Genomic DNA, 24,088 nt, shown 5'->3' with positions numbered 1-24,088 from the left:
ACTGCATGTCCAAGTATGGTAACAGTTAATAGCAGTGGACAGTATCATTCATTGATTGATCACTCTGTATCTCTGACTTGCTCCAATATCTCCCTCACCAAAACCAGAGCAATAACCAGACGGCGGTTTGTGTGGAGTCCCAAGCAAGCACCTGAAGATGAAGATGAAGAGCATGAGGAGCATGCAGAAGGTGGCCACGTTGTCCATGGTCTTCATCAGCACCACCAGCTGCCTGCGCAGAGCCGGCAGGAAGCGTACCAGCTTCAGCACACGCAGCAGGCGGAAGGTCCGCAGCACCGACAGGCCCCCGTCCGACTGGCCGATGATCTCCCACACGCTGTGCGGACAGGCCACATGTATAACCCCTTATAACATTATGTTATAACAGTATTATAACACCTAACAAACCAAGGTACTTTCCCTCCGGCAGAGACGATCAACTACAGCATAGCCACAGGCTCCGTTAGTTTTTGCTCCACCTCATTATCTGGATTGACAGTCTGTTCAATTTGCGTGCCAGGTGTAAATTTGTTGCTTATTGAAAGGTAATTCGAACACTTCCAAGAGAGGGACTGCCAGAACTTGAACTGGCTTTCAGTGGTCCACTGGGAAGTTCATACAAGACCACAACCTGAACTGACAGTCACAAGGGCCAAAGACAGACGGCATGCTCTGGTGGACCATTCTAACCACTACGGGTCTTTAAGGTAAGAGGAGACAAAGCCGAGCTGTAGAGACTGGCAGAGACAGACAGGACCTTTGCTGCCCAAAGAGGACAGACTATTGCATTCCGCTGCTCTGAGAGGCGGAGACAGAATCAGAATCAGAAGAATCAGAATCATCTTTAACGACCACACGACAGAGGCCGGCGGAATTTGCTTTCGGTACAGCATGAGGGATAAGCTCAATTTCAGTAGTGTCAGTAACATCAAACATAGGCAGGCAGAGGGGAGGAGGCAGCAAACCTGATGACGACAATGATCCCATCGAAGATATTATAGGGGTTCTTGATGTAGCCTAAGAGGCCGAAGGCAAGCAGCTTGAGCATCATCTCCAGGGCGAACATGCTGGTGAAGACGATGTTGCTGATCTCCAGGATGTCAGTCAGCTCCTCTGGCTGCCAGGGGAAAACGGAGAAAAAAACGTGTCAGACCACCGCTCAGTCGCCGCGGGTTTTATCGCTGCACCGCTGACACCTGGATAAACGGTGCCTCAGGATGCGTTTGGAAGAAAACGATCAGCCGTTTAGCATAGCGTCACCTTTACACATCTACATCCAGCTATAGCTTGAGGTGAGGTGCCTTTCAGCGGCAGGAGGCTGATGCACCACTGGAGTGAAGCTCACACAGAGACAGAGGAACTCCACACAGTGTCAGCTACTGGAGGTTCATGGGCTTCTCGTCCTCGAGTCTCCCTAAGGGGCGCCATTGATTGGGCAGAATCCTGAAATATCTTTTGATGGCGGGGTGAGTCGGGGTGCTGTCTGAAAGACATCTTTAGTAAAGCCTTCAGAACCCTGCATTCTGACTGCCAAAAGGAGAACACCGCTGCTGCACTTCATCAAAGAAGTGTCAGCGATCAGCATTGATCAGTCCAGGATCAAAGGATTTCCCCTCTTTTCCCTAATTAAAACAATATTGCAGCCATAAATGCAAAGTAGCAAAAGTAATTACTACTTTTCTTCATTCCTATAAAAATCAATGGGCCAATTTCAAAGAGGCCTTATGTTACTTACAGAAGCATGTGGTATTGGTAACGAAATGATCATATCTATAATCCATAGCCATGAATAGTTCTCACATTTATTGGAATTACGATCCAAAATCATAATGACAGTGATAATATATCATAATGACTAAATCATAATGACAATGGTTCCGTCAGTCAATACACAAGGACAATCTATATGGCTAACCAGTCCTTTTTGACCAGACCAGATATTTTAAACATGTTAATTCAGTCTGTTATTTTTTAAAATTTCTTTTCTGATTGCCAGAGTAATATACTGCATTTAAAGCCTTGCTAATACTTTCAATGGAATATATTTTATAATCGACCTATTACTGCTACTGAGTACATAACATATCGCCACCATTGTGTGTGGGGTGGTGTCTGACCATCGTAACTTGCCTAATTTCATAACAGTTATTCCTTAATTGTTCATCTATTCAATACTTAAAGTGTGCATGATGTTTGTACAGACGTTGACATGGCTAGTATTTGATTCTCCTCAAATGGAGCCATTAATAGGATGGTCAGCTGCTGTCTGAAAGGCATCTTTATTAAAGCCTTCAGAACCCTGCATTCTGACTGCCAAAAGGAGAACACCACTGCTGCACTTCATCAAAGAATCTAGATCTAGATCAGATCAGATCAGATCAGATCAGATCAGATCAGATCAGATCAGATCCCAAACCAAACACCACACTGCCAACATTAGTTTGGGTATCAGCCAATAGAATCAGCAAAGCTGCAGCAGTGACTAATAAAGTGTCTATTTATCTATCTATTTTCTATCTATCTATCTATATATCTACCTACCTACCTACCTACCTATCTAACTATCTATCTATCTATCTATTCACCAGTGGGACAGGATGAATATGTAGTGTGTAGCTGCTAGGGAGGAGTGAGCATCCTCACGCCAGATGTGTAGACACCAGAGACTGCCTCAGCGCAGGAACCAGAGCCAAGACGATGTAGCTCAGTGCAGCACTGCACCATCACAGAGAAGCAGCACTCTCTCTGCATATGTTAAAGCTGCAGCTGGAACCGTTTCGCCAAGCCTGTCTGACAAAGACACTTCCCGAGCTGCACCCACTGAGAAATCAACTCCAAAAGGCGTCCGGCTTAGAAAGTAACACAACCCCATCGTGAAATCTGAAGGCGAAATTTAGAGGCAAAATTAGTGAAAAGGATTTTTTTTTTTTTTTACAACGCAGAAAGCATCTTCTCTAGTTGCATAAACACTCGCAGTTTATTCATCCTGTGGCATTGAGGCTAGTGAAAATCAATGGGGCAATGTTTTTTTTTTTTTTTTTTTAGTCCGGACATATTCATGACAGCTTCGCACTCTTTATCAGCTGTTAGTCCAAGGGTGCATCGCTCCCCTTCCAGTTCCACCGCAGCTCATTAAATTCTATTGTTCAGGGAGTGTAAGAGCTGAGTGTGGAGAATGCCGCCCCCCACCATATACCCCTCAAGCACTGGCCACCACTGTCCCTCCCTCCCACCCCACCACCCACCACACTGATCGAACTGAATTATCTGCTACTGTAAAATAAAACAAACCTAATTGGCCCTTACTGTCACAACACAGAGCAGTATAATGATCTATACTGCTACCTCTCCATGCCTGTTGTCCGGATGGGGGTGGGGTTGTGGGGGGGGGGGGTTCTGACGGGATCATAAAGATGTACAGAGTGGGCAAGGGCGTGGCGTGCTCTCTGCCTGGCAGCAGAGCAATCCTGCTGTGAGATGGAGACTATACGGTCCAAAGTGAACCAATAGAAGAGAGTGAGTGGCTCTGTGCGTGGCTTCACAGACAAGCCCTCTCCATTGTGATCTATGGACCGTGAGTGCTAAAGCTCTGTGTGCTTTCACAGCGTGCCTAGCTCTGATTATTTGTTGCACAGCACTGCTGTGCTTATGTAATAATCATCACAAGTTTGTAAATCCACTTCCCCATAAGAAATATTTACATGCGTTGTTTTTTTTTTTTTGCTCCTGCAGTGTAATGGCATGCAAATAGATTCCCTCCCGGTGGAAGAAGATGCAGAGCTGCGTTACGCTCTTTTGGGAGGTGAGACTGTAATATGCAAAGGCTGCGCTGTGCAGCAAGGACGCTGTGTGCAGGATTTATTTCAGGCACCGGAGGCAAGGTCATCTGCGAACACATTAGGAAAGCGTGGAGAGTGATTTTAAGAGAGCTTTACTGTCCCTTAAGCCCTCCCGACCAACAAACACTTCTGTGAATGAGAGGATGCCGTAAGCTGGGGATGAGCGTGGTGTAACGTCTCCTTAGTTTTATGGTCTGCAGATACCCTTCTCCAGGGCGACCTACATTTTACATATCATCCGTGTGTACAGTGCAGTGGAGGCTTTGTCCCTCATAGGATTTGAGCCCGCAAGCCCCTCGTCTGGTCCCCTACCCCACTAAACCAGACTGGCACAGGCTTCGTCATCCCTCTCATCTTTACAGGCATCCACTGCTCAACCTCTTCAACGTCAATTGTTCACCTCCGTTTATAAAATGTGTGGAGTTTGATGGCAAAAGCACATGGCTGTGTTTTACAGCTGTAATAACAGAGCACAGACATTTCATTATTCAGAATTCATCACAGCCGTGCTGCTATTCCATGGCCTTTGTTTAATATTCTTTTGTTTACTAGGACAGAGTCAATGTCACTTCTAAAGACTCTCTCTGGCTCCCGGTTAATCGGATTATCTCTCTGATCGACTTCAAAGGCCCCACAAAGCCACATTTTTTAACCTCCCACAGCATCTGTGTGCAGGGCATGCTGTATACAGATCAATGCAACAAATTTCACTTCATTTAACCAATTCCCCGTAAGCTGCTATCATTCCTGTTTAATGGCTGTAGAAATAAACGAGAGAGAAACAGGCCTTCTTTTCGCTACCCCTGAGAGGACAATATACTGAAAATGCAAGTACTCTATAATAAAATGAGATGTGTAGCAGTTGTAGTGGTTTTGTAAAAGGTCATCCTCGTGAAAAAGAGATATATGGCTATATATGGCATAATATGAAATCCAAAATATGTCATATATGTCATATATATAAAATTGTGTACATATTTTTTCAATGCACATATTACAACACATATGTGTAAAATCAGATATTGTTCAGTAATATTTTAACATGCACACACAAACATATTGCTTTGACTGTTTTAAATGATGCATTAGCATAAGGATAAATGCTTAAATGTGTCAGTTGTTGGTTACAAATAAACAAGTTAGCAAATGGCCAGGCCTTCACTGAAGCACTGATGAGTCCAAAGATAATTTCTAAAAAAAAACAACAGCACATACGCTGATACACTACGTCATGAATAATCAACAAAACTGCATGAGATGGCACCATAGCGCTCACGGATTAGCTTTATCACAACGGTCAGCGGTTCCACGGAAAACGGTAAGAACTAAAGCGCTAATAAAGATGGGAAGTTAAGCAGAGGCAGTGTTGCTGCTGTGCCCACACTTCGCCAGCCTGAAAAGCTGTTCCACTCCATTCGAAACAAAGGTCAGACAACACAGTCTGCAATGAAAGCAGATTCAGAGCACTGTTCAGCACTCAACAGAGCACACAAGCACTACTGTGGGACACTCAAGTGCTTTGTTGGCATGGTACAGTGGTGTGTGTGTGTGAAACTTCCTGCGAGACTGCAAGCCCTTCCAAAGAGGTAATATACGTTCATATGCGATGTCCAAAATCTGAGCAATATATCTCAAACATTTGTCAGGATATTCTGCCAATATTATGAAATAAATCAACTCTCACTACTTTATTACATGTACGATAATTGTATGGATGCATTTTGGCATATATTGTGGAATTACATACACTGTAAAATTACATGCGACAGTATATGTGAAAGATGCATGAAAAATGGGAGAAGAAACAGCTGGTATATTTGCTGTAGCCAGTTTTTGGCACATATTCAAATACACATTCTGTACATTCTGCCTTTTGTAACATGCCATACATGGCCATGTGCTGTATTTTCAGGAGGGTTTAAGGAGCTTGTCTCGGCACAGCTCCCAAAGCGAGGCAGAGCGTGAGGCTGAGTTTGGAGTATTGAGTAATGTGCCTGTCAGCCCCACTTCTCCCTTCCCCTGGGCGAGGTCCCGCCGATCCCGAGCGGGCAGTTCAAACTTCTCAGAAAACACCAGGGCTAACACAAGCCCCACTCCACCTGTGCCGAGAGTGCAGCCAGCATCAATGAACGCTATAGTAGGAGCACTGCCCGGCCAGTCAAAGGACCACAAGGTCTATCAGCATCAGCTGTTCCAGTTCCAGGAAAAAGACCTTTCATGTCGTACTCCTCGAGGATCACGTAGTGTGTCACAGGAAGGAAACGTGAGGCACAACAACGCAACGACTGAAATAATGTGTTTTTGCGTTTGATATGCTCACTTTTCAAGACAGGTGTGGTTGTTTCCACTTGGTGAAGCCACAGTTAAAGCTGAATGCTCTGGCAACAGTCTGTGATGTCACCATGTATTGCAGTCTTAAGCCTGAATTGCACACTTATCACACAGTTCTGATGTTCTGCATCCCTCCTAAAATTTCTTTCACTGCAGCACCTTTTCCTTCAAAACTACGTGGAAATGAAAAGAATTCCTTATACAACGAGATCACAGTCCACGATGCCTTTGATCGGTACTACAAATCCTAAGGCATCTTCCAAGAAGCTGATGACCTCAATAACCAATCAGAGTCTGCCCCAATGAACTCAATAACCAATTAGTGCCAGCCCTAGCACCCTTAAGATCTGAATCAGATCAGAGGAGGTGCAAACATGACATTTTATTAATCAGTAGGGGCAGCATGCAGATGAGGTCTTAAGCAGAAACATACCACTGAATTCTCGGAGACCGCTAAGGTCAATAAAGCTTCACACAGTGTTTGACCTCCACAACTGACAAATGAATAATAAATAACAGCCACGCATAGCCACTTAATAATGGATGCAGTGAAGCACGCACGGGGGGGACATAGCCCAGGTGTACACAGCACTACTTTCACAAAAATGCAATGTTTGTGTTTTTTGTTTTATTTTTTGGGGGCGGGGGGGTTGTTCGTTCTCTACAGCCTCTTTTGACATAATGTACCAAACACACCACCGTAAGCAATGGCAACAGCGCCGGTCAATCCATCCTGTGAACCCCAAATCAGACTGAGAGGAATTTAATGACAGGTCACCTCCTCATGAAAAGGCAATGTTTGCTAAACTTTAGAATAAATAATATACATGTGTCAATAACATATGGGAACAACATCTGCCAGTTGAACTTCTGATGGCCTGCTTACTTTCTGGAACACTTGTAAAATGACTCATATCTTAAAATACTAAAATACATGAAAAAATAGAATGCATGAAAGCATCAGAAATCTATATAGTTTGACACATGTTGAACTTACAGTTTTCCATTACAATACAGTTCCATACAGTTTTCCTTCATATTTTAAAACATATTAGCATATATAGTACCAGTCAAATGTTTGGACACACCTGATTAAGGTAATGGGAAACATGCATTCAAAGAAATTTAATCTAAAGACTTATGCTTAAATGCTTGAAATTTGTTACTTAGACAAATATAAATAGTGAAGTTGTTGTCTATTTCTTTCCACAAAAAAAGTATTTAAAAAAAAATATTTTGGCTACTTTGAAGAATTTAAAATATAAGACTTTTTATAAATTTTTGATTTGTTTAACACTTTTTTGGTCACTGCATAATTCCATTTGTGTTATTTCATAGTTTTGATGTCTTTTAATTACACTTAAATGTGGAAAACAATAAAAATGAAGAAAAACCCTTCCATGAGAAGGTGTGTCCAAACATTTGACTGGTACTGTACTGCTTTTGATAAGGATCAGGTCATCCACCTGCACGCTCACCTGTTCGTGGTACTCGATGCCCATGCTCAGGGTGTTGATCAGGATGGCGATCATAATCCCACGGTTAAAGTACTTGCTTTCCACGATCCTTTTGAGCTTGGCCCGGAAGTCCTCCCAGAACCGGGCCACGCGGTTCCTGTCCCTGGCCCTCCGGTGGCGCTGCGCCCGGCCCCGGCCAGGCCGGGCCTCGGTGCCATGGCAGAGGTCCTGGGTGAACTCGTAGGCCACGTCAGCCTCGGAGCCAGCGCTGTCCGAGTCGCTCAGCTCCAGGTCGGGGTTGTCCAGGGCCCTGGCGCAGTAGGGGCAGCTCGTAAAGTCGCAGCACAGAGGGGTGGACGCTGCGCCCGCCATCTGGAAGGGCAGGCCGAAGCGGCCAGCGTCTCGCGACACACCTGTGAGGGGGGAGAGATTCAGGCTCTTTTAACAAGAGACACACGCTGCTCGGATTCAGTAGCGATTTATGGGGGGGCTTCTTGGGGTTCATTGGAGGTTCTGTTGAATACCTACCTATATGTACACGCACACAAACACACACTCACTCACACACAAATGCACACACACACACACACACATTTATCTTCTTGAGGCTGGTGATTGTTTTCCTTTGACAAGCAGAACTGGAGAAATGAACTACCCTCGAAAAGACACCATGGGGAACCTTTCCTACTGGAATAAAGTTCATATAAACTACACCAGGATTGACTGCTGTCTTGTCTCTTCTGGGGATTCTGTAAATGGCTTTCACATCTGAGCCATGGATTTTCTGTCATATCGCTTAAGTTGCACTGGTCTGACTCAGCCTTACACTGGTCACGGGCTAAAACCTGGTCTGACCCTGAATGCCTCTGCCTTTCTTGTGGCTGTGTATGAAAAACAGGAGACGTACCATACTCTCCCACAAACTGGTGCAGCTTGCCATAAGGGTCTGGCACGTTGAGGTTGAGGCTGAGGCCGTGGTTGGACGCCCTCTTGCCCTTGCCCCTGGAGGCAGCGCCAGAGGCAGTGCAGATGAGGGAGGGCACAATGGTGGGGTAATTCATGCCCCCGTTGAGCCTGCCCAGCAGCGGGACATTCCCCGCCGCCCCGGAGGCCGCACACCTGCCCTGCGGGCACTGGAAGGCGGCGTCGTCCTCGGGCGCGCCGGGCGCGGACTCGGCCCCGGGCGGGCGGCTCTGTGGCTCACCCGGCTGGGAGGCCAGCGCGAGCTGCGCCCCGGTTCTCAGGGACTTCATCTCGAGAACGTCGCCGAACTCCACGCAGGGGCTGCCGTTGCTGATGTGCAGGTGGTGGTGGTGATGATGATGGTGGTGGTGGTGGATGGAGCGGATCCGCCGCCGCCTGCCCCTGTGCCGGCCGTGCCCGTTGGCGCCCCCGGCCCCGCCCCAAACGCCGCCGCCGCCCTCGCCGTTGGGGTTGACCTTCTTCCTGCGCCGGCTGCGCCAGCTGCCGTAGAGGCGAACCACCCGCCGCTTCACCTTGCGGTACAGGTGGCCGATGTACCTGAGCATCTCCTCGTAGCAGCTGCCTGGCTCCGAGAAGCTGGCCAGCGTGCTGTCGTTGGAGAGGTAGCGCGCCCGCTGCTCCTGCATCAGCTGGTTCTCCCGCTGCTTGGTCTCCGAGAACTGGGTCGCGATCACAACCAGGCACAGGTTGATCATGAAGAAGGAGCCGACCTGAGGGAGGCAGGCACAAATTCACACAACTCCCCTGTGATTCGGAAACTCTTTTCTTGCATCATCAGCAGCATCGGTCTTACAGAAAACTCTGCATTACAGCCATCCCATGGAGGCACTGCCACAGTGCTCTTCTACTCAGGCCCAGCACTATGGGGGTGCTTAGGGGCACCCCCAGATAGACCTCAGTGCACCCCCTGTTGTCTCCTTATATCCCAATGTCTACATAGTATTTATTATGCTTTTTTTTTAAAGATATGACTTTTGCAATTGCACCTCTCTGTATTTTCTCCTGGCACCGGGCCTGCTTCTACTACAGACTTTTTAATTACTCCCAATTTGGAAGACTTCTTGTTTGTAGAAGATAGGAATTCCAAAGGCCTTCGCTGTACTGTATGTAGCGGGACCTCATTATAGCCAGGCTTTCTGCAAGGCTACACAGTGGGGAGGACTGACCAACGTGTCAACCGCTGTTTGATGTTGTGCCAGGACTACATAATATAGAAACAACCGCAGTGCAGAAAACATTCATGTAAAATGCATTCAGTTTGGGCTATTCGGTTGACTTCAGCTGATATTTAATTGAACAGCACTTCAGCTTTCAGATGCAAGGCTGAGAAAGTTGAGCATACTTACTATTATGAGCAAAATAAAATATATGAAGTTGTAAAAGGAGTGCGCATCCATTACATAATACATGATGTCCACCCATCCTTCCAAAGTTATCACCTGGGAAAACAACAACAACAAAAATTAACAACAATGTAGCACAGTCAGGTACATGTTTATCCTGCTGCCCTGGTGGATTTTTGAATATTGTATAACTTTATATTTCAAATTCAAATTCAAATAATCAAACCCTTTTTCCTCCCTCCTCCCCCTCCAAAATTAGTGTTTTCTGTGTAAATAATGACTCACTGCAAAACTATCTGCACTTACTCACACCATTAGGCAGGGAAGTGCATTAATTATCCGATTTCATGCAGGGCTCTCCTTCATTAATATTGATGATCAAAAATAAAGCTCTGAATTTTTCTTCATTTTTTTGGGTAATTGACAGTCATTGAAATACTGATCCAAGTAATCAATTAAGCGGTTAGTGTAACTCATGACTGAATATTTAGGTAACTGAATGTTTGGTCTCATCCTGAACACTAAGTAGAGACCCACTGGCATCCGTCTGAGAGAGGCCTACCAGCATGCACAGAGTCTTTGAGTCTTTCCCTTCACAAACAGCTTCACAGGCAGCTGGCTGCTCAAACACTGCAACACACCTCTGCAGTGATCTGCCCGGGGTCTAGAAAGCCTTGCACGTCCTTTCATGTTGGGCTTTTTTTTTTTTTAGTTTGGTTTGTTTGTTTTCTGGTTTTCTGATGTGAATATGGCAGGCAAAAAGAAGAGAGAACTCTTGAGGTATATCTTTGACAGTGGGATGTAACCTTGGGTGAAATTTTCAGCAGTGATTTCAGACAGAGGTTTTCAGACATGCTTTCGGTAAATTCCACACAGCACTGAAGCAAGGTCTACAAAGTAAATATCTTTTGGAATAACTCTGCCGAACTGCAACTACTTTATGCACCTTGGGCACCTATAGTCTGTGTAGAGATTTCTTGAAGAAAAAAAAAGTCAGTTTTGAGCCTCAAACTTGATTTAAGATCACACTGCTATAAGGCTCTTGAGTTGGGCATGACAGTGCAATGCAGTGATGCAGCAGTCCTGCTATGGACTCTTGCGGAGGCTCTTTTCCTAAAAAAACGGTGTGAATGTAAAGCAAACTGAACCCGTCGCATCTTGTCCGCACCCATACAAACTTAATTTAGCATGAATCTGAAACAGAGCCGCGTATCACTGCTTCTGTGGGGAGTGCTGTCCCAGAACTCCGAAGGTTGCGGAGTGATCATCAATTCCTCTTCGGGTCAGCTGTCAGCTGAGTCCGCACTGCACCCGCGCGTAACCCCACCCACGTCTCTGTACCAGACGCGCCAGGAAGGACCTCTCTGTCACTGAGCACCTGTCCTGCCATAAATTCGGGGAGCGGCAAAAGGGGGGTCTCGGTTGGCCCGCTGCCCGATTCCCACTCCGCTCAGCATGCCAGTGACCCCAGACGAGCAGGCCCTAATGCACAGTGAGGCTCATTTAGCCTCATTGTTTATTCAGAGTGCTGTCCCCTCTGCAAGGAGCCTGCTCTCTCTGCCTGTCGTCTGTTCCAGAACAGTGGGCATTGAACAGCCCCCTCCACAGAGGTGCTGTCTGCAGCAATTCGTCAATGCTATCACCCAGACTAACTGCTAATAATAATGGTAAATAAAGAATAACACCATTAACAATAACAATAATCAAATTATTGTGTAAAGCACAATTGATGGCGTCATTTCAAATCTCAGTACATGCAAGTCCAAAACAACAAAAATAAATATGTTTACAATATGCAGTCAATAAAAGTTTGAAAACATAATTAATTACACTGACAGTCTTTGTACAATTACTCATTTTAGTCATTAATTATAGAGAGGTAATCCAAAAAACGAGCACTGGAAGTGATACAAAACCATACTCTGATATTCAATGAAGTTACAACATTTCAAATGATTGAAAGGGGAATAAAAATCATCCAGAAGAGAAATCACCCTCCCTTGTAAAAAAGAACATTTAATTTCAATCAGTTGGTACATCAACCCCTCTTATAACCTTATCCCAGTAGAGCTCTCAGGGAGAGTATCGGGTCAGAACGACAAAACCAATTAACACTTGTTCAACAAGGAGCTGTTCATTTGCGTAATGACTTTAAAGCGTGACCATGTGTGGGCCAGTTACTGCCGTTGGAGTCGTTTTTAACATGTGTGAGTAAAACTGTTGTTATTAATGATAATCTGAGCTACGGTCGCGACAGTAGCCGACCCTTTCCCTGGATTCTGTTCTGACAGCCTGTGTAGTGTGTGCAGGTCACTCAGCAAAGCACTTACTGCACAGTTTCTCAAGCCCACTTTGGGCACTACACCCAACCAGATATCTTGAGTCTACAGTTTTAATAATGGTAATACATAATTAATAGTGTTTTTTAAAATTTTTTTATTCATTTGGATTTAAGTTGCCCTTATCTAGGACAACGTACATAAGGCTTTTATACAACAGCAGGAGGTAATTCAGGCGAAGCATGCCACACAAGTGCGCAACGGTCATGCCCACTGCTGGGATTTGAACCCACAGCCCTCAGAGCAAGTTCCCACAGCGGTCCTTGACGCTGCTACCCGACGGAGTAACCGCCACGCCCCCAACGACGGGCCCTACCTGGAAGATAGCGATCCAGGCGTATCCGATGTTGTCGAAATTAACGGCCCCCTTGTGAGGGTTGAGCTCCCCGGGCTTGCAGACGGTGTAATACTGGTTCCAGTTGATGCAGCCGTTCCTGCCGGGGGCCTCCGGGCCGTAGAGGGCCAGGGTGTCAGGGCTGAGGTCCAGGCTGCACTCCTCCCCGCCCTCCTTCAGTGGGGGCAGGCTGTGACAGCGCAGCATGCCGTTGTCCCTGCTGGAGGAGCAGATGAAGGGGTTGTCCTCCCCCTCCTCGTGCTTGTAGTACGGGCTCAGAAAGGACAGGTTGTACTTCCTGCTGAGAGCACAGCGAGACAAAAACGCATCGAGGTATTAGCCGGAGCATGTACAGATGAGAGCATTTATTCAGCAAATAAATCAGGAAAAATAATGATGTGCTGCAACTGAATAGCGGCTGGAAAATGTAGTAGCCTACGCAGAAGATGAACTACAAGCTAATGTTCTCTGAAGATCACCTGACAGCTAAAAGTGGAAGGAGAAAAGGATGGAAAACTGAAGATAAAAAGACTGCGTAGAATAACAGTCACATGCACCAGGGACATAAAAATCTTGTGAAAACTGTGATTTTTTTTTTGTTATTTCAATTCATTCATTGTAAGTGCTCAGAATAGTTTCCCTGTATACTTACAGGTGGCTGTACTAAAAACGAATAAATATAAATTAACATCCAAACATGAAAAAAAGATTTAACTATTAAGGAGATTAAGAGAGAAGTGGAAAAATACTTGTAATCATGTAATTGCTTAGTTAAAATATGAGCCATTGATCAAGTGTGACCCAACCTTGGACAGAAACTGGCACAATGAAATAACGACACATTATTAGATTTGATATATGATTTCATATGAGAGGCATTTTTGTAACTGAAAGTGACAAACAGTCCCCTGTAGCCCAGCTGAATGCTTCTAATAGGACTGCAGTTAAGTCAAAGTAATAGCTGACAAAGGAAATTGCTGCCCTCCCTTCACGTCTAAATGAGAAACATTTATAGGAAAGCAAATGGATTTTCATTTCTGGTTCTACTTCTCTATATAAGTCATGATAATTTGCTCCAAACAATAACTTAAAAAGGACTGGAACTACAGCTAAACTCTTAGTAATTTTAATTTTACTGTTTACAGATGTGCATGCACACATGCACACAAACACAGATACACAAACACACACACACACACACGCACACTCTCACACAACACATGGTTCTCTTTTTTAGCAGGCAAAAAAGAACAGACTTAGATAGGTATATATCTATACACATATAGACACACACACACCAACACACACACACACACTGCAGTCAGGCTGGTACTCATTTAGGTGATCTGCTGAACTGCTGCTGACAGTGTTGTATGTACAATACAACCACTATGTCAGTATGAATAATCAAACTCATTTCCCATGGTTAATTACCCAAAGCGTGTCAAAAGGACAGCACCCAATAACGTTGAAAATGCTCCAACAAACTTTGTCTCTGACTAAGCGCATCCTCAGAAACATTTAACTAAAAAAAACTTTTAAATAAAGAGACAACAAAAAGGACACGCAGTATGACAAACCAAGGAGGCCTACAGAGATTTAAATATTCTGCTGGTTCGGTGTGCGAACAGGCAGCAGTGCTCACTGGTGGGTGACCACATCCCTCCTGTACTCCTAGATATCGGTTCTCCTCTCTCCAGACACCCTGCGGCCCTGCATTCAAGATGTTCCTGACGTCACACACTGACTCATATTTGTCCAAATGTGAAACTTATAAGTTATAGCTACTTTTTTTTTTTTTTAACTTTCACACACTGGAAGTTGAGGTCTGAGTGTGTGTGTGAGTGTGTGTGTGTGTGAGAGAGAGAGGGAGTGTAAACGTGTGCTGGAGGGCATGTGTACTACAACATCGCTCTGCCAGGGTGCGATGTTCAGTTTACAAATCTGTCAGCATCTGAAATGTCATCACCGCTGGCAACGGTGGGTTGCCACTCCGTATCACCTCTCTCTCGCCGAGAGAGTGAGGGAGAGGGAGAGAGAAAGGGGAAGAGAGGGAGAGAGAGAGAGAGTGAGAGAGAGAGGGACAGAGGGAGAGAGAGAGAGAGAGAGAGATTAGGAGATGGGGGGTGTGAGAGAAAGAAAGAGATATATGTGTGTGTGTGTGTGTGTGTATGTGTGTGAGAGAGAGAGAGAGTGAAAGAGGAAGCGAGAGAAAGAGGATGACACATTCCAGGGGAACGTGCTGATCTGTGGAGGGCTTCTGAACAGGCTTCAAACAGACTCGAGAGACAGAGAGAAAGAGAGACGGAGCGGGGTGCTTACGTCTTCACGCCGTCCTCCAAGAAACACCTGTTCCTCAGGAGACCGGCCCAGAGTTGCACCCCCACGATGCCAAATATGAAGAAGACAAAAAAACAAAGGAGCAGGACATTGCCTAACATAGGCAGGGTGTCCAGGAGCAGCGTGACCAGGATCCTCATACCTGCAGAGGGAAAACAGAACAGGTGTTCAGTACCGTACTGCCCACCATTTTAAAGGCACCTGCTTCACAGTATAATCGCTGCATAAGTAGGTACATATGCTGTATGGCCTGGAAGTCAGGGCTTCTTTATTATAAGAAAACTCATGTTTTTCAAAGAGAATAAAAGAGACAAAAATGTACTTTTAAACAGAAAAAATATACTCAAGCAATCAATCGGTAAAAAACAAATGTTTGTTTTTTACAATTGTTATGTTTTTTATGCAGGAATCAAGGCATGTGCAATTCTCTGATACGCTACTTGCCAAGATCCACTAGTGATTTTAGACACTGCAAATCACAGTGCACTACAAGAGACCCAATGCCAATTGGATTATCTGATGCTTCTCTTAGTGATGACAACTTTACATTCGTACGGAGAAACCTCTCAGCATGTATTTTTACAGCTGACAAGGAATTTCAACTGAACTGGATAATAAATAACAATTTTTGTTTTCACAAAACACATAAATAGCTGGCACATTGCATTTTGAATACTGCTATTGATTTACAAACTGAACGCTGATAATTTATATTATGAGTAGTCATGAAATAGTCACTGGATGCAAATGAGGGAATTGGAAAATTGTGTGTATGTGTGTGTGTCTTTACTGTATATAAACACACACATACAAAGTGCATACCTTTATTGTAGAACTTTTGTAGAATTGTAGTATTGTAGAAAAGTTATCAGTCAGTTTGCATCTAGTGCAATGAAGCAATCAAGGGTAAAATACTGCACAGCCCAGGAGCGCTGTGTGGTGCCTTATATTAAGCATTGTCTTAATTACCACTCATAAAGTATGTATGCTGTCTATAACTTGAGAAACTACAGCAGCATGTAAACCTGAGTCACATAAACATATCCGCAACACAGCCAACTTGTAAGATATGCTTATATGAAAAAGAGAATACTGATATGTACATAATAACATTTGAGAGAACATCCACAGTTTTATCTTTGTGCTAAATGAACCAGACTACATTAGGTCCACAGGGCCCATCTGACTGTTACTCTAATCGACAACTACAGGCGTTCTGCTAAACAAAAATACTGCATTGTTCAACTGGATTTCCATCACTTTCAGCTGCGGGCGATTCCTGACTCTGATCCCAGTTCCAAATTAAGTTCCCTCATGACTCTCTTAAAGCCAGGAAAGGAGTGTGGCTAAATTCTTCACATTAGATAAGGGACGATACACACTGTCCTTTTTCTCTCTGCTAAGGCTCATACTGTAAGCAAACCCAGAAAAGAATGTCATTAGAGAACAAATAGCGCAAAAGGTACAGATCAAGCCCATAAATAAAACAAATGGACCTGAACTTGCAAGGAGGTCTCATGTCCATATCAGGCAAGAATTTGAAAAAGCAACATTCCCTAAAGAATTCCCACTTTATTTTCTATGACATTCCAGCATTTGAGCGGAAGCAGGAAGGCACGACGGAGGACAAAGCAGTGAAGTGAAGTTAAAAGAGAGCCCTGAACCTTTACACTGTCCCGCAGCTGTCTGAATTTATCTCTAGTTTTCCCTCCCAGCCCACCACTGCCTACAGTAACTGCTGTGGCACTCCAGGCACCAGTTACCAGCCCCCTGCCACAGAAGGAACTGAAATTCAGTCAACCTCATCCATCTGCAGTAACTCAGGTATGCTCCCTAGTATCTCCTCTGGTTTCTGTCATCGAGTAGGAAGCCCCAGGCAGAACCGGTTTGTCACCACAATCCTTTTTTCCATTGAATGCATAATGTCTATTTCATCCCCGGAGGGTCCGGGGCTTTACTGATGATAGGTTCAAGAACGGATACAAGGAGACACGCCCTAATTCGGCAGAGACGGGCACTGTGACTGGCACTGCCCACTCTGACAGCCCCAGCAGCGAGCGGGACGGAATGACGAGCTCTCTTCATAGGACTGCTTCAGCTAGTCGTCACAACAAATATTCAAATGCGCATCAATTGCAGAGTACTAAAAAGCTGGAGGAGAAGTTCCTCAGCAACCAGACGCCCGAGAGCTTCAGACAACCCAATATTTAAAACAGAAGTATTTATTTATTGCTTTATTTATTTATTTTTTGGTAGGAAAATGCTGGGGTTGACAGAGCAGGAACACATCTGAAGATAATGACCCTTGAGGCCTCAGCAAAGAGCAATGCATTGACTAAAATCTGTACACTAGAGGAATCAAAGAATATGAGGATTGAATTTCAAATACATAACAAGTTATACTGCATATATTTAAAAAAAAAAACTTATTTCTGCTTCCAAATATGAAATTATATGCATATCTGTGTCTTGCTGAACATAATCCAAAATGACACACAAACAAAATTCATTTGTATACATATATGGATAATAAATTCCATATGTTATGAAATTATATAAATATTATATAATAATATAATAATATATTATATAAGTAAGTAATACCAATTTTGTAACTTTTTATTTTGCCATAGTTAACATATATTATGACTGTCCTGTTCGGAACAGATACACCATATTGAAAAATGAGCTCAACTAAATTTGACCCTTTGCAGGTACAGTAATTGATTCTGAGAACCTACCGGGTGCTGACTCACTGATAACTTGACAGCTAGATCAGGGCATTACAGGTTATAGAGCTCCTTTCTCATTAAGCTGAGCTAAATGTACTGTGAATCTATCTCAGTATATCTCTTCAAGCACACAGTAGACATTTTTCTGAGAACTCTTAACTCTTGAGGATAAAGATACAGTACTGTGCTTGAGGAAACCTCACTGCTTTCACACCAGGTTGCCAGAGACCAAAAAGTATGATTTACAATTTGGCTCAGAATATAGTTATGCTCATCAGTATATCTTACAGAACAGTTTACACTATACGCCAAAAAATCTGAGCTCCCATAAAGTGTCCATAAACCTCAGAGCGTTATCCAGCAATTGAATTTTCACAGCCATTGAGGGCTCCCCTAAAAATCAAAGATTTGCACTGAAGGGCTTTCAAGTGCAAGCCTTAACAAACAAACTATGTGACACAGTTAGGGCACAAGCATCACCTTTAAATGGATTTTGATTTTAAATGTATTCAAATAGTGTAGTTTGGCAGTACTTGCCCTCAAAATATGAAAGATGGATTGTATTTTGAGTCCACTCAGGAGATGCCTAAATTGAAACTGAGAGTGGCATTGACCTGTGGGACAAAATAGACCCAGTTCACATAGATGTAGATAGTGAGCTATGTGCATAAACTATCAACAGCTCATAAAATACATCCTAAGTAAAAGGATCCTTTTCAGTGAAAGAAGATGTTTGTTTTCCAAGTGATCTGTGAAATAAGTTAAAGCTAAGCTCTGAAAAATAATGGATGCCAGCATTCAAGTCTTCCAAAATGTGTTCCACAAATGACATTACAGAAATCAGGGAATAACAATTTTGGAAAAAATGAAAGCTGAACCTACAGGAAATGGTAGACACGTTGTGCTTTAAATAAATCTTTGATTTAGTGGAATTTATTTGTATTACAAATTCATCAAAAATCGAAAAATCTGAGGGACTTAAGACCTTGGCATTTCTTTATAAGTCATAACAAAGAACTGTTTTCTCTAGTAAGGACAGGTAGAAAGCACAGGTCATAAGGGGTTGTTTTATATTATTACAGTAGGTAGCTGAGGGAGGATCTCCACTTGGCCGTTACACACAGGGCGGAGGACCAGGTGACAGGTTCACCAGGGTGCGTGATGCAGCCTTTGCTTCTTCCAGGACGTGCAGATGCAGGCGCCAGGAACCGTGACGGTGCTCAACACAGGGGGACTATTGCTGAACCCAGCAGTGCCGCGAGGCAGCAAAAAAGCTCGGGCAATACGGCAAGGGCTTGCGTTCATTTTGCGTGACTTCCAAACATCCAGAGATTCAGCGCCCCCTTTTAAACAATTAAAGAATCGTCTACCCGCAGATGCACAAGTACCGCCCGAAACATAACTAGGGGAGATGAGCCCAGCTTTCTCACGACACTGTAAGCGCCTGCAAAGCACATAATGGGATGTATTTCTGACATTAGGCCGCTGTCGCAGATCCGAGGAAACAAATCACTTTCAATCACAGAACCCATTTACCATGGCAAAGCAGCAGGACTTTTTCAGACTACTGATAATCCTGTGTATTCAAATACCACATCAGGGGTGTAAAACTCAAATCTTTAAGAGCTCTGTATGGATTTACTTAGTTTAGCATTTTTTGGTTAAATGATGCATTAAGGTCAAATATTCCAAATGCAGCCAACCTCAGATATTTTAATGCAGTGCATTTAGGGGAACACATCAAAATAAATGCATATATCTGATTAAAAAAATGGATTCGGGCCAATAGATCAACGCTGGCTGAAAAACGCATTTATAAAAATGCCACTGAGCTGGTGATGCATTTAGTGTGTCCAGCTACACACTTTCCCTTGGGCTGATTTTTAAATACTCACTGACTTTTTCCAGACAATTTGAAATCAATTTCAAGGTCCAAATTAAAAGTTAAATGGTAAGGTAGCCTACTGTAGATTTTTTTCCCAGAAAAAGACCAATGTACCCTTAAGAGACAGAATCAAAGAAAGTAGTATTTCAAAGTGGTACAGTAAGCAAAAGCTCTTGTTAATGCACTTCTAACTGGCCTAATAACATTGATTCTGGTTCAAAGTCTCTCCCGAAGGAAAGTAACCGCAAACAACATGGGGAGTAGCAGGCAGCTGAGAAGACCTTATTCTTGCAACAGTTCAGTCTGTAAATCTGCATTTTATTAGTCTTATATGTGAGCAGCCATCTGGAGAACAGCTCTAAGTGGTCTTTAAAGCATGAAACCTTCTGTTTTTATTAAGAGGAATCACAAGATAACCGGGGCTGGAGTTCTGCGCCGTGGAAAGTCCTGCTCACCCACATGATGGCTGTGTTTCTTCCTCTTTTTCCATTAGTATCCCCGCAAAAGTAACCCATGTTTAGCTTACACTGCCAGACACCATATGATCTGAGCCAAGGTCTCTTTCTAAAGCAGTGCAGAACAGTGAGAAATGTTTCAGACAAATCCATGGCTTACGTTGGTGCCTCCAACAGCACGCAAGTGCTTTCTTTTTCCTTCTGTCTTTCACCGCATATGATGGGTAAAAGCTCTCCTCTGCTTACTGAAAGTCTAAGGAACAACCACACAAGACCACATTCTCTCGTATTGGGCTATTGCTTGAGCTCATCATGCTTGTTTAGAATTTTGGGGCCTGGAAGTCACTTGAAACTCTTGGTTTAATTGCTCGTTATGACAGGCAGAGTGGAGGAACTTTGGTCTTGAGGAGCTTGGATTTGGTACAGTAGATACCACCAGCTGTGCACGTTACAGATCATTTGGACTGTTCAGGCTCCCTGTGAGATGGCAGTGAAGCACGCCTATGTTCCCACGGTCCCTCCATGCCAGCGATATAAATATAGGCCTACCGCATCGCTGCCAGCATCGGGCCCGTGTGACGAATGGGATGATTTGTTCGGAAAAGCACAATGCTCCCTCCGATCTGCGGCCCGTGCTTTACAGCAAATAAATCGGTTCTGTGTCAGGGGCTCGGCCTCACCAAGCTCGGGGCGATATACTGTTATGTCCGCAGCATTCAGAGAAAGCACGTGAAACACGTGAGCGCCTGTGTTCATATGTCAGGCAGATTTTATTTACTTTCTTGCGGCGCTACACGGAAGGGTGCCACGTGCCGATGATGCAGGGCGAGTGGCTTGAGGAGGAAGAGGAAGAGGAGGAGGAGGAGGGGCACTTACTGGGCACTCTGTTGATGGCGCGGAGGGGTCTGAGCACACGCACAGTGCGGATGGCTGACAGGCTGGCGTTGTGGCCCTCCAGTGAGTACTCCAACATCCTGGAGCAGGCAGAGCAAGGGGACAAAGAACAGCCCATGAACACACAGCAGAGACCAGGTTACAGCCATCCGCACTCTAGAGGAAAACACACTTTATCGCTGCCTGTGGGTCGGGACTGGAGGCATTTCCAAAGGCATTGATCCGCCATTATATGAGGTCCTGCCTGGGTGACATGACAGCAGTGAAATGACAGAAAATTTGAGGACGTACCAAGTGAGCCCACGTCTATTGCACTCCACTCCAAGACATGAGAATACACATGAGCATGAGACAGCAGGAGAGCACACAGTATTTCTGCTGTTATCTTGGACCACAGATGATCTTGACATGACAGTAATGCCAAGTCTTATCAAAATTTTTCCTGCCCAGCACTGCAGATTCATAGAATATTATGAGTATCATTCACACTGTACTTCTCATAGCTGGTTTCTGAGATTTCCTTGTGAGAGATGATTGGAATATGAATGAGTTTTTGAGCTTAAATTATTGTATTTCCCCAGTTTTTACTCCTTTTCACACTTCCTCAGCTGAGACTAATTTCTAAAATCAATGTCAACACAATTCGAGCAAACACATCTTAGTCATGTCGAAATGTCAAGTACCTACCTCTAAAACATCACCACAGGTGTACAATTAAATAAGAAAGGTGAAGTTTTGCTGTTGAGAATATAAAGGTTTCCCAAAAAAATACTACTTCAATGATGAAAGCAGTATGCTAATGCATTTGAATAAAAATGAAAATGAAAAAAACAAAAAAAACATTGAGTGATCTTTTATGATTGTGGATTTTGGAGTGAGAAGCCTGCTCTCATTTCTGAGGGCCCTACAGGCAAATAACTAAAACAGAAATGATTTAGGCATTCCTGTACCTCTACTAGCCACTGATGTCACATTTAACCTGTCCTTCCCAGCTTGCACACTCCTGAGCAAAACCAGAGACCACTATCAGAATGACCCTCACCACACGGACCAGCACAAGCGCTTCCCTTGTGCTGTAAGTGCAGCTGTCAAATCATGTCCCAAACATGCCTTTATACAGAGATGGATTTTTTAAATTGAGTTTATTGATTAGCTACAGTAACTACACACTGTGAGTGATGTGGGCAGTACTGTAAGTGACAGACTGATAAAGGGGCTGGCACAAGGCCTCCTGTGTGCTGCCGCCCAGCATATAGAGTCAGCTGAGAAAGGGGTGAGCACACACACAGAAACACAGCTCGAGGTGCCTAGTTACTCAAAACAGGATATCTTCCCTGCTCATTACTGAGTGGAGAGATATGTGAATGTGCTAGTTTTCATATGGTGATGTAATAAACAAGGATACTGTGATTAGATTCTATTGGTGATGCTGTTTAGAGGGGGGACACACGTATGGAGACTTGGCCAAGCGGACATGTGACCAATGCAGTGATGATGTTGTTCTTCTAGAATGTTTGTTTGTGTGTGTGTGTGTGTGTGGGGGGGGCAGAGGTGGTTTGGAGCGACAAGAGGAACTGGGTGACAAGGACAGCGGCTCACCCTGCCATGACGATGAAGAAATCCAGCCGGTTCCATGTGTCACCCAGGTAACACTTGGGGCCGAAAATCCCCAGAGCCATCATTTTGATGACCATCTCCACGGCGAAGAAGGCGAAAATGCAGTCATCGAATGCCTGCGGACACAGAAAGGGAATTCACACGCCATCATTCCTCTGACAGACCACTGCCATTCTGAATATGTGTCATTTTCCCTGTGGGAGTTTCAAAGAGCTTTCTGGCCTTCTTTGCACATCCATAAATATAGCAGTAACTCAGAGATCGTGGCTTCGCGATTGCAAAATGTACTGGGAAAAGGCCAATCTGTGCCATAAGCTGAAGCTCAGTCTCCCAGTGTTTACCTTTCGCTTGCATTCTGCTAGAGCCTGCACAGAAAGCGAGGCAGAGCGGAGAAACAGAGACCAAATTAGAGAAAATGTCCTCAGGGGAATCATGAGTGGGAGCTAATTCAGGCCCGAGTCTGTGCGGATTTTTCTCTTCTCTGCATTTCCTGTCACAGCCCCCGCCAGCACTGACTCCCAAACCCCCCCCCCCGCTCCCAAATCTCACTGGCACGGCCTCCTGAGCCTCCACCTTTCCCACAGTTTCCACAGGCCCAAAAGGGCCATGTGGAGGTGGGGGGGGGTGGAAGGAGGAGTGGGGGCAGAGCTAGTGAGCTGCCAACAGCTACACAAACATGCTGCCTCTCTCCAGATGGTCTCTGTCACCTGTGCCCTGAGCATGCCACCGTACTGGATCAGCAGGTATCCGCGCTGCCAGGCTGTGATTAAAAAGGGCTGCAGACATTCCTGTTGTATGAATACAGGAAGGCTGCTCATTGGCCACAATATAATTCATTCGTTTTGGAACCAGGTTTAGAGAAAGGATTAACTGGGGCTACACACAGTATCACAGTGTCTTCTGACAAAACCTTCTAATCTGCACTTGTGTCCTGTATCTGTGCCACTGTGTGGTATTACACTGCAGGTAGCAGCTTGTACGTATTTGCGAGTCAATGCGATGGCTGTACTGCTGTGCACTTGGCAGTGTGTTTGCACTGTGCTGCATTATACTGGAATATGGCAATGTGAGTCCTCCTAAATAAGAGCATTTTCCACAAACGTAAAGCTATAAAAAAGTACAAATTTTTTTATTAAAAGTGTTACAAAATATAGATACATTTATGTATACAAAAATCATGTATAAAAATTTTACGTTTGTCACTCACCCGCAGGATGGCGCACCAGTCGGACAGGCATTTGATGTCCTCGCAGGGCTGGAACATGCCCAGGGTCACGCAGTTCAGGAGAATGACCAGCATGCTCACATGCTCGAACCAAGTAGGCAGGAGTCAAGGACAAACGCATTGGCACGTGCCAGCCGAAATCTCAGCCGCATTAGCGAGTGCGGGGAGATGGGGGGGTCTCTGTTTTCTGTCTTGTCAGAGCATAAAAAGGAGGAGATTTTTGGCACTCTGCCATTCCCAAGTGAGTTTCTTTTTCACTGGAGCAGAGGAGCAGAGATATGTGTCCCATTTTACCCTCTCCTCAGAGCAGGGT

The 24,088-nt window shown here is 44.5% G+C and overlaps 1 protein-coding gene across 4 annotated transcripts in view; it reads right to left on the bottom strand.

Moving 5' to 3' along the window:
• The window catches only part of cacna1ha (calcium channel, voltage-dependent, T type, alpha 1H subunit a), a 52,989-nt gene extending 29,124 nt beyond the window's left edge, over positions 1-23,865 (bottom strand). For 2 of the 4 annotated variants that reach the window (XM_036553018.1, XM_036553019.1), the window contains exons 1-10: positions 23,758-23,865; positions 22,533-22,666; positions 20,916-21,013; positions 14,950-15,109; positions 12,610-12,925; positions 9,958-10,050; positions 8,535-9,321; positions 7,649-8,040; positions 966-1,117; positions 152-337 (exon numbers count right to left, since the gene is read on the bottom strand). In XM_036553018.1, coding sequence (XP_036408911.1) covers positions 152-337; positions 966-1,117; positions 7,649-8,040; positions 8,535-9,321; positions 9,958-10,050; positions 12,610-12,925; positions 14,950-15,109; positions 20,916-21,013; positions 22,533-22,666; positions 23,758-23,850 — 2,411 coding nt within the window. In that variant the 5' untranslated portion in view covers positions 23,851-23,865. Of the gene's footprint in view, positions 1-151; positions 338-965; positions 1,118-7,648; positions 8,041-8,534; positions 9,322-9,957; positions 10,051-12,609; positions 12,929-14,949; positions 15,110-20,915; positions 21,014-22,532; positions 22,667-23,757 lie in introns of all 4 variants that reach the window. The other 2 variants (XM_036553016.1, XM_036553017.1) reach the window with 1 other exon arrangement.
• Positions 23,866-24,088: the final 223 nt, after the last annotated feature.

The sequence above is a fragment of the Megalops cyprinoides genome, chromosome 19 (genome assembly GCF_013368585.1).
Source record: "Megalops cyprinoides isolate fMegCyp1 chromosome 19, fMegCyp1.pri, whole genome shotgun sequence".
In the NCBI taxonomy this organism is placed as follows: Eukaryota; Metazoa; Chordata; class Actinopteri; order Elopiformes; family Megalopidae; genus Megalops; species Megalops cyprinoides.
Note: the sequence above shows the minus strand (reverse complement) of the source record. Positions and strands in the feature narration are given on the sequence as shown.